We start from the raw sequence: 15,409 nt of genomic DNA on the forward strand, positions 1-15,409 counted from the left end.
CTCCTTGTTGATTAGGCTTGAAAGTATACAATGATCAAGCATCAAAGAACATCCTTTCCTAATAAAATTTTATATATTCCACATTTTAGACTCTCGATGATGAGGTCTTTTGAGTAGAATCCTGTAAGGAATGGGGTTCCTATGAGGGCTGGATTGCTGATGGTTAGGCATGAAGTGGTTGTTGCAAGTATTTTTTGTAGGCCTTCTGTTGTTTGAACGTTATTCTCTCCGTTGAGGTTGTGGATAATGGACCCTGAGCAGAGTAATAATATTGCGCTAAAGAATTAATGGGTTGAGATGCGGAGGAAAGCTGGATGAGGCAGGTTTAGTCTGACTGTGAGTGTTATTAGGCCTAATTGACTTGATGTGGAGAAGGCGATGATTTTTTTCGATATGGTTTTGCGGATGTGGGGGCAAACAGTGTGGAGATGGTGCCGAGGAATGGGCACAAGGCAGGGCGGTGCTGGGGAACACGGGGAGTGCGAGTGAAGGGGAACGCTCCGGGTTCGAGGGGCTCTGCAGGGCTCAGCTGCTCAGAACTGCAGGTACTGCTGTCAGCCCGGGCTGAGAGATGGAGAGCAGTGCCTCTTTCGGACGGAACTCCCGAGAACGGCCTCACATTCCGGACGCATCCCCGAGGGAAAGGACGCATCCCCGAGGGAAAGTACTCACCCCTGAGGGACAGTCCTCACCCCTGAGGGACAGTCCTCACCCCTGAGGGCCAGGTCCGCCCCGCTCCCGCCGCCCCGCCTCCCTCAGCCCGCGCGTGCGCGGCCTCACCCCTGAGGGACAGTCCTCACCCCTGAGGGCCAGGTCCGCCCCGCTCCCGCCGCCCCGCCTCCCTCAGCCCGCGCGTGCGCGGCGGGAGCGGGGCCATGGCGCGGCCGGGCCGGGCCGCGGCCAAGGAGCAGCGCTACGACCGCCAGCTCAGGTACGGGGGGAAGGGGCTGCGCCGGGCCCGCCGAGGGGAGCGGGGCTGTGCCGGGCCTGCCCTGCCCCTGCCCGGTGGAGAGCGAGCCCGCGGCTCTGTGTGCTCAGCCCGCGGAGGGCAGAGGCCCCGGGAGGAGCCCGGGGAGGGAACTGGGCCGTGTCCGAACTGAGGGGGCCCTGTACCGGGCTCCCGGGCAGCGCCGTGAGCGCTTGTGCTGGCACAGGGGAAATTTATACGTGTATATATTTGGCACCCCCACTTTAAAGAGAGAGAGAGAAAGAGACATATATATATGTATGCCTATTATATAGGTTGGAAAAGACCTCCGAGATCATCAAGCGCAACCCTCCATCCAACCCCGCCGTGGTTCCCAGCCCATGGCACTGATGCCACATCCAGTCTCACCTTCAACACCTCCAGGGACGGGGACTCCACCCCCTCCCTGGGCAACCCATTCCAGTGGCTGAGCACCCTCTCTGTAAAAGATTTCTTCCTAATATCCAACCTAAACCTTCCCTGGCAGAGCTTAAGACTGTATATATGTATGTGTATATATTTATATATAGAATAGAATCATAGAATATGTTGAGTTGGGTCCTGACCCATCAGGATCAGAGTCCAACTCCTGGCCCTGCACAGACACCCCAGCAATCCCACCCTGTCTCCTGGAGCTCTGGCAGCCTTGGGGCTGTGCCCACTGCCCTGGGGAGCCTGGGCAGTGCCCAACCAGCCTCTGGGGGAAGAACCTTTGGCTGAGATCCAACCTGAGCCTGCCCTGACACAGCTCCAGCCATTCCCTGGCTGCTGTCCCTGGTCCCCCCAGAGCAGAGCTCAGTCCCTGCCCCTCCTCTGCCCCTGCCCAGGAATTGGAACTGCACTGAGGTCTCCCCTCAGTCTCCTCTGCTCCAGCTGAACACACCAAGTGCCCTCAGTGTCCTCACACGGCTTCAGATCAAGGCCCTTCCCCATCTCTGTGTCCCTCCTTTGGACACTCTCCAATGGCTCAATCTCTTCCCTCCATTGTGTCCCCCCAAACTGCCCCAATGTTGAGGTGAGGCCGCCCCAGGGCAGAGCAGAGTGGGACAATCCCCTCCCTGGTGCCCCAGGACAGGGATGTCCCTCCTGGCTGCCAGGGCACTGCTGACCCAGGGACAACTGGCACCACCAGGACCCCCAGGGCCCTTTCCCAGCTCTGCTCTCCAGCCTCTCATTCCCACTCTGTCAGTCCATCCGGGGTTGCCCCATCCCAGGGGCAGAATCCAGCACTTCCCCCTGTTGAACTTCCCATGGTTGGTGATTCCCAGCCCTCAAATCTGTCCAGGTCTCTCTGCAGGCCCTCCCTGCCCTCGAGGGACTCAACAGCCCTTCCAGTTCTGTGTCATCTCCAGACTTGCTCAGTGTCCTGAGTCCAAGTCATTGATGGAGATGTTGGAGAGCACAGTTTAATTCTTTTTTGTTTCTTTGTATTGCCTTTGCAATAAATACCTTCATTATGTATTGGTTTCCCTCCCAATACAGACTGTGGGGTGACCATGGCCAGGAAGCATTAGAATCTGCCCATGTTTGTGTGATAAATGCCACAGCAACAGGAACTGAAATACTCAAAAACTTAGTGCTGCCAGGTAAGTAGGTATTTCTCCTGTACATTCTTGGGAATGTATCTGATAACTCCATAATGCCAACTTATTAATAACAATTTTTTTCCCCAAGGTATTGGTTCCTTTACAATTGTCGACGGGAATCAAGTCTCTGGAGAAGATGTTGGAAATAAGTAGGTTTTTTACTGACTTTTGTTACAAATTGAGAAGTAAGAGGGTTTAAAAGGTAGTTCCATCTCTGCATTTGTTAAGAAATTCTGTAAAATTCTTTTAAAAGCCTCTGTATGTTTCTCCAAGTCTTTGTGGGTTTGGAAGTTGGTGACATACAGCATGCATGGTCATTTTGATATTGACTGCTAAATTCTTTTAATTCCTAGTTTTTGGACCTTACAGGTCTATTTGCTTCACATATCAAGTTTATAAAGACAATGCTCTACTCAATATAAAAATATTTAAAATTAACTCATTTGATGTAATCTTGAGCTATGACAGAGGAAGACTTGCTTGTGTTTCAGTGTGGCTAAATATGTTTTCACTGATTGTGAGGAAAATACAACAGTGGTGGTGAAAAGAAAGGCAGATTTAAGGGGGAATGTGGCATGAGAGTCAGCAACATGTTCTGCAGTACAAAATGTAATTTACTGCTGTTTTTTCTTCAGTGTAAAAGTTCACATGTAATTCCCTCTTGTCTCCTTTTCAGTTTCTTTCTACAAAAAAGCCATATTGGCCAGGTAAGGAGATAATAAATGTCACTTTAGGTGTGTTGAAAGCACAGAAGGGTTGGGTACTCAAATGCAGTATAATGAATAATTCTAAAAATATATATGTATATGTTAAAGTCTGTTTATTCTGTGAGAGAGTTCCCCGTGCTTACTTTTTAGTTGCTCATAAGTGAGAAGATCAACTCAGTTGGGGCAAGATTGAACAGAAAAAAATGAAGAGGTTATGATTAAGAAAATCTTTGGAAGGTCATTGTGGTTGAAAGAATAAAGCTAAGATTAGTGAAGTGAATGGGGGAAAAATTGTCACAAAAACAGAGTACAGGAGTCCTAGATAACTCCTGGAAACTAATAAAATTGGAAATTAGGAAATAGCTGTCACATAATTTGTGTTTTTAAAGTCATACTACTGAAAGTGCTCTCAAACACTGCCTGCTGTTATGGGATTTATTTTTGCTTCAGATAAGAAAGACTTGGAATAAGGAGCTCTAGTTTATGATGAGTTTTGTTATGGGGTGCTTTTAGGGGTTGTTTTGTTGTTGTGTTTGGTATTTTTAGCGTGTGGCATTATGTACCATTGCTATACTGTATAAATTACATTTCATTTTAATTGTTCCTAAACAGAGTCGTGCCCAGAGTGCCATGGAGCTCCTGCAGGAGTTGAATAATGATGTTTCTGGACATTTTGTTGAAGAGGTTTGTATTCCTAAATTGGTGATGTGTGTGTGTTATTCAGTGTGATAAAAGCATGGTACAGTAGCTACGTGTTGCTTTGTAATGCTGCAGTTTAAGAAGCTTCGTGATAAAACAGCATTTGAGGAAGATGATCTGAAGTTATTTGCGAAAAGTCAATTTATGTGTTTTAAACATTGTTTTGTAACTTCATCTTAATCTTATAACTTTCACTTAACACTTTATATTCAATATTGAACAGACTTGCTCTGTATTCAGAAATTTCCACAGTGTTTCCTGACATATATTTTTTTCTCCTGTTTAGAGTCCAGAAAAGCTCCTGGACAACAACCCTTCCTTTTTTAATCGGTTTAACTTGGTGATTGCAACACAACTACCAGAAAGGTAAAGAAGCATCTAAAGTTATTTGTTTGTTTTTGTACAGTTGTAAAAGCAGATTTAAATTACAGGCACTTTCTTGCAGAAAAACTTAAACCAGAAAGGAAAGTTACAGTAAATGATGGGTTTTCTAGAGACATTTTTATATGTTACTACGTAGTTTAAAATCTCTTTCAGATCCATGCCTGGCTCCTAGTGCTGTCTCCAGTGTATTTTCTTGCCAGGCACTCTTTTGTAGTGAGAGTTGTTTCTGTTCCAAAACCACAGTAACAAGTGTCCTTATGTACAGCCTGACAGATCAGAGGGTCTGTGATGCCTTTACATTTCTGCATTTTACTGTTGGTATAACTCTTCCCAATTTACCCCCATATGTAATTCTGTTTCCCATCTAAGCTTAACCAAGACCAGTAGTTCTGACTTTTTTTACTGTTTTTAACCTATTCCTTGAGTGCTGCCTGCCAAGAAAAGGTGCAGATGGATAATTGCAACTGGGAGTACTGGGAAACCTGGGGGAGAGGAACTTGCTGCTTCTGCCCCCACAGAGGCAAGAGGTTGTTGGGTAGTTGAATAGTTAAATCTTGCTTTTGCAAGGAAGTGGCTGTTGGTCATTCCTTATCTATTTTGTCCCTCCCCCTTCTCACAGGGGAGCTGGAGGTGCTTTCTCAGGAATAAGATCCTCTCTGAAATGGTGATTCCCTTGGGGAAATGGGGTATTTTCTATGTGCTAATCAATCCCTGGGTGGAACTGCCCCTACTGGAAGTTATGTTTGTGCAACACATAGATCTGATTCCTTTTTTTGCTCTTTCACAACTCATTGAAGCTCTTTGTGTGATATTTGGAGCGTTTGGGAGGATGGGGTGAGACATAAGTAAGATCATGGATAAACCTATTTCTAATCTAGTGTAAATTCACCTATGAAATGAATCACCTTATGTGCTTAGGATCATGTGGTGTTAGAGAAGTTGTCTGGGAGAACTCTTTCACAAGTAACTTGTGTAGGAGTTGACTCTTGTCTTCTGTATATCTGAAAAAAGCTGTTTTTCCTTCCAGTACTTTGCTGCGCTTGGCTGAACTTCTCTGGAATTCTGACATTCCTCTGCTGGTCTGCAGGACTTATGGACTGGTTGGTTATATGAGAGTCGTTATTAAAGAACATACAGGTTAGAGGGTTTTCTGAGGTAGAGACTTTTCAATGCCTAATGTCACTTTGATTTATTTTTTTTGGTTTATTTTCGTCTTGTGATGTATTTAGTATTTGTTAAGTCCTTGGTAGTTTGCAGTTCATCACCACATTTGAGGAACTATGGACTGCAACAAATAGTAAAATTGGAGATTATCCTGCCATTGACTTACACAGAACACTTTGAGAATTGAGCAGATGGTGCTGTATGTGATGTGGAGCTCTGTTTTGAAGGCCAGACATAAAGCTGCAAAATACACGATGTGATTTTGTTCACAGTTGTTGAATCTCACCCTGACAATACATTGGAAGATCTGAGACTGGACAAGCCATTTCCAGAACTGACAGAACACATTCAGTCCTACGACTTGGATCATATGGACAAGAAGGTTGGTGTGTCCCTGCCCCGTGTTCCCCCAGCTGGAGGCAGACCCAGGACAGGGAGTCTGTGGAAATGGCCCTTGGCAGGTGACTCTGCTGCCAGGGCTCATCTGAACGGAGGCAGCTGGAGAATCAGTCAGCAGGCACTATTTTCTTGCCTCTGCCCCAAATGCTACAGTCTGTATTTAAATCTTAAGCAGGTGGGGGTCTTTGGAAGCAAGGATATTCTTGGACAACTTGATCTTTTATTAGATTGAATACCCCTCACACCTTTATTTTTAATTTGTTTTTTAATTTTTATGATTCCCTACTGCTGCAGAGCTTTGCAGCAGGGGTGTTTGTGCATAGTGTGGGTTTTCCACTCCAGGAAAATACTGGAGAACTTGGCTCAGACAAGTAAAGTAAAGTAATAATAATTTTTTAAGTAAACTAATAATAATTTATTAATTTGCTTTATGGTAGTTAGAGAACATTATGGCTGAATCAAAATCTGGAACATGTCCTGTGTCTTCAGAGCAGTGGAACGGATGTTAGGAGTTTACATTTAAAATAGGTTTTTAATTCGTCCTGTTTTTTATCTTTTCTCAACTTGACAAAGATCTCTCTGGTGTTCAATTGCAGGACCACAGCCACACTCCATGGGTTGTGATTGTAGCCAAGTATCTGACAAAATGGTTCAATGAGGTATGTTGCAAAACTATTACTATTGTTGATCTGTCTTTTCTACTCTAATATATTATTTTGGCAGTGTGTAACATAAAACAAGGTGGAATCTTAAAAATTACTAATTGAAATACAAGTGAATGTGTGTGAGCAGTGACAGACTCCTGGAGTTCAGTCTGAACACAGTGAGGTTGGTAGTAGGTATTTTAAAGACAACATCTTTTTGTGTTTTTGAATTCAGAAAAGTGAACAGCTGCCCAAAAGTTACAAGGAAAAAGAAGCCTTCAGACAACTGATTCGACAAGGTAATGAAGGCCCCAGGAGTCACTTATCCATACTGGCAGAGATAAGGTGGTGTCTGAAAAATAATCAGAAGTTTTCTCAGGGTTAATTTGTGAAAAATTTGCTGGCATATTCAGTAGGATTCTTCTACTAAAGGATTGTTTTGTACAGGTGGATCTTGAGATCCCAGGCTTGCTTATTTTGGCAGTTTCATGATGTTTAAGATCCAGAGTATGTTTTGATTTGGGAGGGAGGACAGGCCTCAAGAGAAGAACCTGTAGAAGATCTGATAAAGAGGAAAGCAAGTGGCTCTTGACACACTGGAATTGTCTTTAACTGCAAGTATTTGGTAGGTCTGTTGACCCCAGACACTTGGTAATCTTTGCATCTCTAAATTACCAGTGGAGACACAAAGGTTACGTAGCTCCTGAATGCACTGTAACCAGTATGTGAACAACTCCAGTTTTGCAGGTGTTTCAGTTTAATACCTTTTGTGGGTGCTAAAATTAATGTGGAGGTTTTAAGATCTATAAATATATTGTCTTAAATGATTGTAGAATAAAAGCAGTAGCCAAATTTTTGGTATTTCCTCACTTGAAGGTGGCCTGTGTGCAAGTTCTGGGTGGTTCTGCCATCTTATCCCCGGGCTGTGTGAGGGAATTGAACTGATCTGATCTGTCGCTGAACCTTTGGTTAAATCAGGGTTTTAGTGGAGTCCATTTCTGGACCTGGTTTGCTGTGTGGGTACATAAGTGCCAAATTTGAGCAAAAAATCCCCAGGAAAACATGACTGGAGATGGGAAGGAGAGTTGAACTGTTAATTTAGTGCTTATGAAACTTCATTATCTCTTTCTCACACAAATAAACTGGTTTTTTTGTGATAATTAAATGAATCACATGCAGAATGTACAAGAAGTGCACTGATAAGTGCATCTTTGACTTTTTTCTTGAGATTTATTTTTCTTTTTTTGCTGATTAGCTGTTATGCCATAAATACACCCAAAGCCAGTCTGCCCTGTTAGTAAGATGTACTCACTGACAAGGTGTAATTCAAGTGGTTGAGTATTTCAAATTTTTCTTTCAATAAGGTATCTTAAAGAATGAAAATGGAACCCCAGAAGATGAGGAAAACTTTGAAGAAGCTATAAAAAATGTGAACACAGCGTTGAATACTACAGAGGTAAAATAAACATTTCTGTGATAAAACTGAAGAAATTTCAACTGCATCATTTCCTCAGAAAATATTATGCACTTCTAGTACAGGAATTCCATTTGTAACATTTTTATTTAAGTAAAACAGGATTGATAGAATGGTTAGAATTGAAATTGTGTAGTTAAATAGACCTGGACTAGCTGTAGCTCATGGAAATTCTAGACTTGAATTCAAGTCTAGAATGAGTCGGTTCATTAGCAGTGAGTTCTTGTCTCAGTCCTTTCATCCTGAAGAAACGTTATGAAATTCCCTTTATAAACTGATCAAGCTTAAAAACCTTAAAAGTGAAGTTTTCATTGTTTTTAGATAATTCTGAAGTCGCAACTTGTGGTTTAGAACTAAGATTTGATTTCCTTAATCTCCCATTCATGGTAGATTGCAAAAACTACATGGGGTAAAGGCAGAATTCTGTGAGTGTTTCTAGATTACATTCTGGTTTTATTTGAACTGTGCTGATGCCTCTGCTTGGGCAGTCACATTAAGTCTCCCAAGAAAGCAGCAGGTAGCACTGAGTGCTGTCACACAGGGCACTACAAGCCATGGCACAGGATATTAATATCTGTGGGAGTTTATATGCCAGACTGACCTGCAGCAGTGAAGGAGTCAAAGCAGTCCCTTTTGCAGCCCCTCTCCCCTTCCCTGGCCTGTTTGCTGCTCTGCCCCAGCAGGTAGGATGGGCACCTGGGACAGTTGCTGCCACTGTTCTTTAAAGTCCTCTATGTCAAAGATGGAAATAAGGTGAGGTTTTGTTTGTGACATTGATCCTGAGCAGAACATGTTATTAGGGCTAATATTTGAAATATGTCTGAGACAGCACTGACTGTGTGGGATTCAGAGGAGATTTTGGTATGAAACTGAGGTCACATAGAGTTGGTCACCTACGTAATGAGTATTGAGATAATTCAAGAAAACAAAAGACAAGTAATTACAAACCCAATGTATTTATTTTCCTAGGTTCCAAGAGGCATTCAGGAGCTTTTTGATGATGATTGCTGTGTGAAGCTCACAGAGCAGGTATGAGTACTTCTGGGCAAGACTTGAATGTATAAATAATGTCTGTGTACATGAGTGTCTCTTGTGCATTTGCAGTCACCTTCCTTCTGGATTTTGGTTCGAGCTTTAAAGGAATTTGTGGCAAATGAAGGGCAAGGAAGCTTGCCTGTGAGGGGCACTATTCCTGATATGATTGCAGACTCCAGTAAATTTATCAAACTGCAAAATGTGTAAGTATACAGTTATTTACTAAATAGTTCCTAATGCCAGTAAATGGTGCTGAGTTGAGAGCTGTCAAAGTGCAGGAATGCCTGTGTTTAGAGCAAAAGGCGTGTGTGGGACTGGGCTGAGGGGGGTGGGAAGCACAGCAGCCTGGGCTGTTCCCTGGGTAGGTGCCCTCTGCGGATGGGAAGTGGAGCTGAAGCCTTCAATGCATCCCAGTTTCCCAGGGCTGGGTAGGGAGTGATCACCTGGTTTCAGATCTAGTAAAGACCTCCCTATAGATAGTAGATCTCATAGCCCAGATGCTGCTGTCCAAAGCAAATTTCTGCTTAAAGACAACCTTTTTTTTTTTCCCCTCAAAATATATGTTAACCTAAAATAATATGGTTACAGAAATTCTAGTTTTCTAAATACTTAGTTCAAATTAATGCCCTTGGAAGGGATTGCCTGGTAAATAAGGAAGGGCAGAGACTTTGTAAAGAAACAATAACTGCAAATTCCATACAGCATCAGTGTGGATGAAGATTTTAGGATGATGTATCTTCAATATGAACTTACTGTTCCTGTGCACCCTGGACATGGTGCAATTGTTTGGCCAAACAGACTTTTACAGCATTGCCCCATTTTCTTTGCAGTTGATTATTTCATCCACCTTTTTTTATCTTTACAACGAAACAGTATCTTGTTGAAGACTTTGTTAACTTATTGTCTGTGCAGTTGTACTGTTGAATCAGAAAGTAAAATCTAATAGATTTTGGAGTAAAATCTAATAGATCCCCATAAATCTAAAACACAACCTCTACTAGAAAAAGGATTGTGTGCCTTTAATAGTGTTTACTACCCAAAATGGAATCTGTGCATTTAGAGAGGCATTCCTCAGAACTGTGACAAATAGCATTAAAACGTGACGTAAAAATACAAATTGTCACATGTCTAAAATAATTGATTGCTATCAGTTCAGGAAAGTTACTTTTTATAATCATAGTAAACCCAGAAACTTGTATCAGTGTTTTGCTTAATTAAATCGTAATTGCTTGAATTTGCACAGATACCCTAATTTGTAAATCTGAATTCTCTAAGTATCCTGAATTGGCAAACCATTATGTCCTTCTCAAATAGTTCTCAAATAGTAAGCACTGCAAGATTTTAATTCACAGATAAAACAACTACAGTTCCTTAAAATGAGCTCTTAAATTGAATTTTATTAAGTACTGTGGTGTTGAGATGTTTGCAGTGTCATAGTTCTTAACAGAACTAAAATATTAATGGCTACAGACATTAAAACACGAAATTACTAAAATATTAGAAACCAGATGAAGGATGTGGAGCTGCTTACTTAGTGTTTTTCCTCTGTAGTAGTACTAGTTTTAACAAACAATTCTGCATGTTTGAGCCACATGTTGCATGAACAGCTCAGCCATGTCAGACAGGAGGGAACAAGTGCCTTCCTGGCCCTGAGGGAGCTCACGTCTGTTCGTGTGTATTTTGTCTTTATAATGTAAAACAACAAGAAATGCTCTGCACTGTGAAGTTGCTGGCTTTGTGCTGTAGTGATTGGCTGATTTGTTATTGCCAGATACCGGGAGAAAGCCAAGAAGGACATTGCTGCTGTGGGTGCACATGCTGCTAAATTGCTGCAGTCCCTGGGCAAGGTGAGTCCCAACGTACAGCCATCCTGGCAGGGGGAAAAGAGCTTTTCCCTGATGTTCTGTACAGAAATGAGTCACAGGAGACACGGGGAAAGAGAAGGCTTAGTTACCCCTTTCTGTTCAAAAGGATAAAGTAAGTTCTGATGAAATGAAGTATCTGTGGCCTGCTTTATTTTATCACTTTTGGTTTGATCATATAAAAGTGCATACAGGTATATATTATTTATGATTTAAGATACCTTTTTTTGGTACATTAGTGACTAGTTATTTCACAATAAAGATATTAATATATCTGAAAGCATGAATTCTCTGGTCATTGTATGTACTGAATGAGTATATTCTCTCTTTTAGGCACCAGAGTCTATTTCAGAGAGAGAATTAAAATTGCTTTGTGAGTATGCTTGGATTCTGTTGTTGGGTTTATGCAAATGATCAAATAACCACAAACTTCTGAATGATAATGATAATGTAGTTATTAAATAGTAAGTCAATATTTAAATTTTTCAAATAGGTGATTTGCATCCCTCATCTTCAGTGGAAGTAACAGATGTTCAGCATCTCTCAGTAGTGAATCTATAACAGTTGGCTTTTAAAAGATTATATATTTTTTCAGCTCCAAACAAGAGGGAGCAGCTTCCTCTGCTCTGTGTGATGAGTACCTAAGTAGTCTTGCTCTGTAAACTTCTGGTGTTCTGAAAAGGTAAAGCAGTTGATAGCATTTCAGGTTGTGTCTGTTCTGGATATGTGCACGTCCTGCTGCAGCCTGGCTGAGTCTCCTTGCAGCTGGAAAATGTCCCTGTAAGCACATAGCCAAGAGCAGGCTGTCCCTGTGCTGGGAAAGCATTCGCTGGGAGTTTGGGAACCTCCCAGTTGCTGCTTTTTCAGTGCTCAGCAGTAGCTGCCTGCTGGGTTGTTTCGTAGCAATGATACAGGAAAAGAACCTGTTCAGTCTCGTGGCTGCACTGTTGAAATATTAATTGAGAACACACGAGGCAGCATTAGGATGTAGTGGAAGGTGAAAAGAACCCGTGTCCATTGGCAGCCTGGAAGAGGAAACATGGATTTGATGGCTGTGGCTGCTGTTACATTAACATGGCAGATGTGGATTCCAGAGGTACACAAGCACCAAGTATTTCACAAAAATACTTGTGACCACAGACCTAAATGTAGTTTAATAGATTTTTAGTACTATGAGCTACCAGAAGAAACAGGAAAGTGTGAAATGAAGTGATGGTCAGTTCTGGCCTCTCCCATTTAACACGAGAGGGACGGACTTCCAAAGCTGTGGTGACATGAGGTTGTTGATGCTCCTCCCCTGCCCAGGCAGCAACGCAGCCTTTCTGCGGGTGGTGCGGTGCCGATCCCTGGCTGAGGAGCACGGCCCGAACACCTTCCACAGGGATGAAATCAGTGAGTACTGCTCCCGACTTGGAATGACTCTGTGATGAAAAAGAATTTGCCTGGTACATGTTCTATTGCATTTATGCAGTTTTATGATTTGGCATCAGCTAGAAGTGGGGAGTTTTTAAGTCTAGAATGTTGCTTTCAGTTTGATTTTGAAATTTCAAAAGTGGCCTTACAGATTGTTCCATGCTTCAGTTTGTTGGTTTTTTTTCTTGTGGATTTTTAATTTTGGTAGTATATAAATAAAACACTGTTTTCTTCAAACTTCTCTGTACCTCAGTTATTTCTGACAGATCTAGAAAGGTGCTTTCACCTGACCAAATGAGAATAATTGTTTTGTCCTCTGCCAGCTTATCTGTTCAGTATGTGAACTAGCAAACTGGTTACTTAATACTGCTTTTTTTGTTGTTTTGAACCTACATAAATTAAAGAAAAAAGCTGGAAATACTTTTTCATCACAGTTTGTTGAATTGAAGCTTATACAAGTCCCCTGTTTTGGACAAAATGTATGTACATTTAGTGTAATATTTATATAATAGTTATATATCATTTAAGTGAAAGCTCCTTGAATTAGTTGGTAATATACAATGTCATTTAAGTAGTAGTCAGCATTTACAAATACTACTGAGCTGCATGGAAAAGGATTTAACACCTGTTTCATAATTATTGTCATTACAGTTAAATATTTAAAGCATGTTTTTCACATCCCAGAGTAAGAAGTAAGATATATTCCATTTAAATTAGAGCAGCTGCCAGAGTTGAAATGTGAATATCATCACTGTATAGTTTATATCAAATACATACAGTATGGTTTTGTCATAAAATTTGGAGGCAAAACTGTATATCTGGCACTGAGATTCTCAGTTGCAGGTTGTTTTCGTTAAGGTTTTTTTTTTCCTGCAGATTTTACAGTTTAAGCATGGGTAATACTTGTTTTCAGGTAATGCAAACCTTTCCTTTTTCCATTTCATCTGTACTAATTAACTTGTTCTCTTGCTGTTCCCAGTTTCCCACATGGATAACCCAGACAGTGAGATAGTGCTGTACTTGATGCTGAGGGCTGTAAATAGATTTTACAAGCAGCATGGGAGATATCCAGGTATGTTAACACAGAGTTACTTCATGTCAGCAAAAGAAATACAAAGATCCAATAGTTACTGTAATAGTGAAGTTATAAACTACAAATACAGCATTAGTTGTGGTTTTGTTTCCATATTAATATAACTTTAAGAATTAAAGTGAGAATTTTTTCTCTTTGGGAACTGAAGGAATTCATCTGAATGAATACCACTGAGATGGGTTGCATGGATTACAAGCCAGTTCAGCTGCATAGAAATTCGTCATTGTCATGAGTAGCATCAACAAAATATTCAATCATTATTAGTCTAGTGTTAATAATATTAGTCAGCTTAGAAACCTTTCAGAAAAATAAAATACGCTGCCGTTTGACCCCGTTAACTTTGCATATGGTGTTACAGTTGTGTGATTAAACACTTAACTTCCCTCCCAGGTGTCTACAACTACCAGGTGGAAGATGATATTGGAAAACTAAACTCTTGCCTTACTGGTTTCCTGCAAGAGCACGGGCTGTCGGTGGTGGTGAAGGATGACTATGTTCGTGAGTTGTAAGTGTGGTGGTTTGGGTGTGGCTGTGCTGGCACTCACTGGCACGTTCTAACTGCTGCTCTCCTGCCCAGCTGTCGCTATGGAGCTGCTGAGCCCCACGCTGTTGCTGCCTTCATGGGAGGTAAGGATGGCACTGATCTCAGAGGGCACATGCTCTGGTACGTGCCCGAGGCAGGAGCGCTGCTGCTTTAACTACCTGGTGTTGTCAGAGCAAAGGCTGTAGTCAAAGACAGCACTAGGACAAAATCCTCCCTTCGTTCATACTCCTGTAGCATATGGAGTAAGTGGGCACAGCAAGGGTTTAAAGGCAGTGAAAGAAAACAAGTAAACTTAAAAACAATCACAGTAGATCCATTCTAGGAGCTTAAAAATGTGTTTAAAAATAGTGCTTGAAAGAGGCTTCATTTTTTTTAAAGGAAAGCAATAACTGTAGTAATTTTAAAATTATTCAGTACACGTCTTCCTTTAAATTAACACAATATACTTACATAAAATATCTATATAATATAAATAGCTTTGATTTCTTACCTTCATTCAGACTATGGGTATTGTCAAAATGACATATGTTTTAATGGGTGCTCAAAATTGATGGATCAGTTAACTTACCTCCCTTATTTGGCTTCATGCAGTGCTGAAGATAATTATGTTTTAAATACTCTGTGTAGGTATTTTCTCTGATTAAGTGAAACTTGACATGTACTGTGCTTCAGAAAAATATGTAAAGGCAACTTCTGAAGAAATTACAGAATATTTCATACTACAGGAAAACACAAAGGGAACACACTGAAATAACCCTTCAATTTATTTTACAGTTTAATTGTACATTTTTTTAATTTAACTTCTCAAATGTATTTTGAGAGGTCTCAACTTGCATGGGTCTGTCTGCTCACGTGTTACTCTGAGTGTGTGTACATGGAGAGAAAGTATATATAGCAAAGTGTATGCAAAGCTAACTTTGGAAGTTGCAGCTTTCTGAGCCTCTTTAATACTGGGAAGTACTGAAAGGCATTTTTACCTCCTAGGAGGTGTATCAGGCACTTCCTAAATAATTCCAGTGTAGTGAGTTCTAGATAAATAAGATTGTTTTACTGTTGTTTAAATAAGACCTGCTAACTGCCTTCTGGTTTTTCTTTTACAGGGGCTGCTGCACAGGAGGTTATCAAAGTCATTACAGGGCAGTTCGTAATTTTTAATAACACCTTTATTTACAATGGAATGTCACAGACTTCAGCAACTTTCCAGCTGTAGGGTAATGATGCCCCAAGGTGCTGCTGCTGCTGTATTTCCAGTTTTTACAGTATTTACAGTTCTGTAAATACTGTGGTGGTTTGCCACTGACTGGATTGTTCTGTTCTGTATCACCTGCTAATTAAACTTTATTTGTAATTATCTTTTTTTTGTTGTTGTTGTTGTCCTGAGGACAAATAAAATCATACCAAATCCTAACTGTTTTTTTTTCAAAACCACTTCTGGGTC

At 41.3% G+C, this 15,409-nt stretch overlaps 1 protein-coding gene across 1 annotated transcript; it reads left to right on the plus strand.

Annotated features, from left to right (window-relative positions):
• Positions 1 to 859: 859 nt before the first annotated feature.
• Positions 860 to 15,319, plus strand: NAE1 (NEDD8 activating enzyme E1 subunit 1). The gene is made up of 20 exons (XM_017832278.1): positions 860 to 931; positions 2,450 to 2,553; positions 2,642 to 2,702; positions 3,230 to 3,260; positions 3,873 to 3,944; positions 4,246 to 4,325; positions 5,371 to 5,480; positions 5,780 to 5,889; positions 6,503 to 6,565; positions 6,786 to 6,849; positions 7,915 to 8,006; positions 8,994 to 9,053; positions 9,129 to 9,262; positions 10,831 to 10,906; positions 11,255 to 11,294; positions 12,227 to 12,313; positions 13,314 to 13,406; positions 13,818 to 13,932; positions 14,005 to 14,054; positions 15,072 to 15,319. The coding sequence occupies exons 1-20, from the start codon at positions 876 to 878 to the stop codon at positions 15,179 to 15,181; spliced, it is 1,608 nt and encodes a 535-aa protein (XP_017687767.1). The 5' UTR covers positions 860 to 875; the 3' UTR covers positions 15,182 to 15,319.
• Positions 15,320 to 15,409: the final 90 nt, after the last annotated feature.

This window comes from Lepidothrix coronata, unplaced genomic scaffold (assembly GCF_001604755.1).
Source record: "Lepidothrix coronata isolate B3197 unplaced genomic scaffold, Lepidothrix_coronata-1.0 Scaffold200, whole genome shotgun sequence".
Taxonomy (NCBI): Eukaryota; Metazoa; Chordata; class Aves; order Passeriformes; family Pipridae; genus Lepidothrix; species Lepidothrix coronata.

Bases quoted from the DNA above. Each gene is read 5' to 3' on its own strand.
- NAE1 (XM_017832278.1), top strand. From the start codon at position 876: ATGGCGCGGCCGGGCCGGGCCGCGGCCAAGGAGCAGCGCTACGACCGC. The intron at 3,261-3,872 runs GTAAGGAGATAA...GTTCCTAAACAG, and splicing joins AAAAAAGCCATATTGGCCAG to AGTCGTGCCCAGAGTGCCAT. The intron at 11,295-12,226 runs GTGAGTATGCTT...TCCCCTGCCCAG, and splicing joins GAGAGAATTAAAATTGCTTT to GCAGCAACGCAGCCTTTCTG.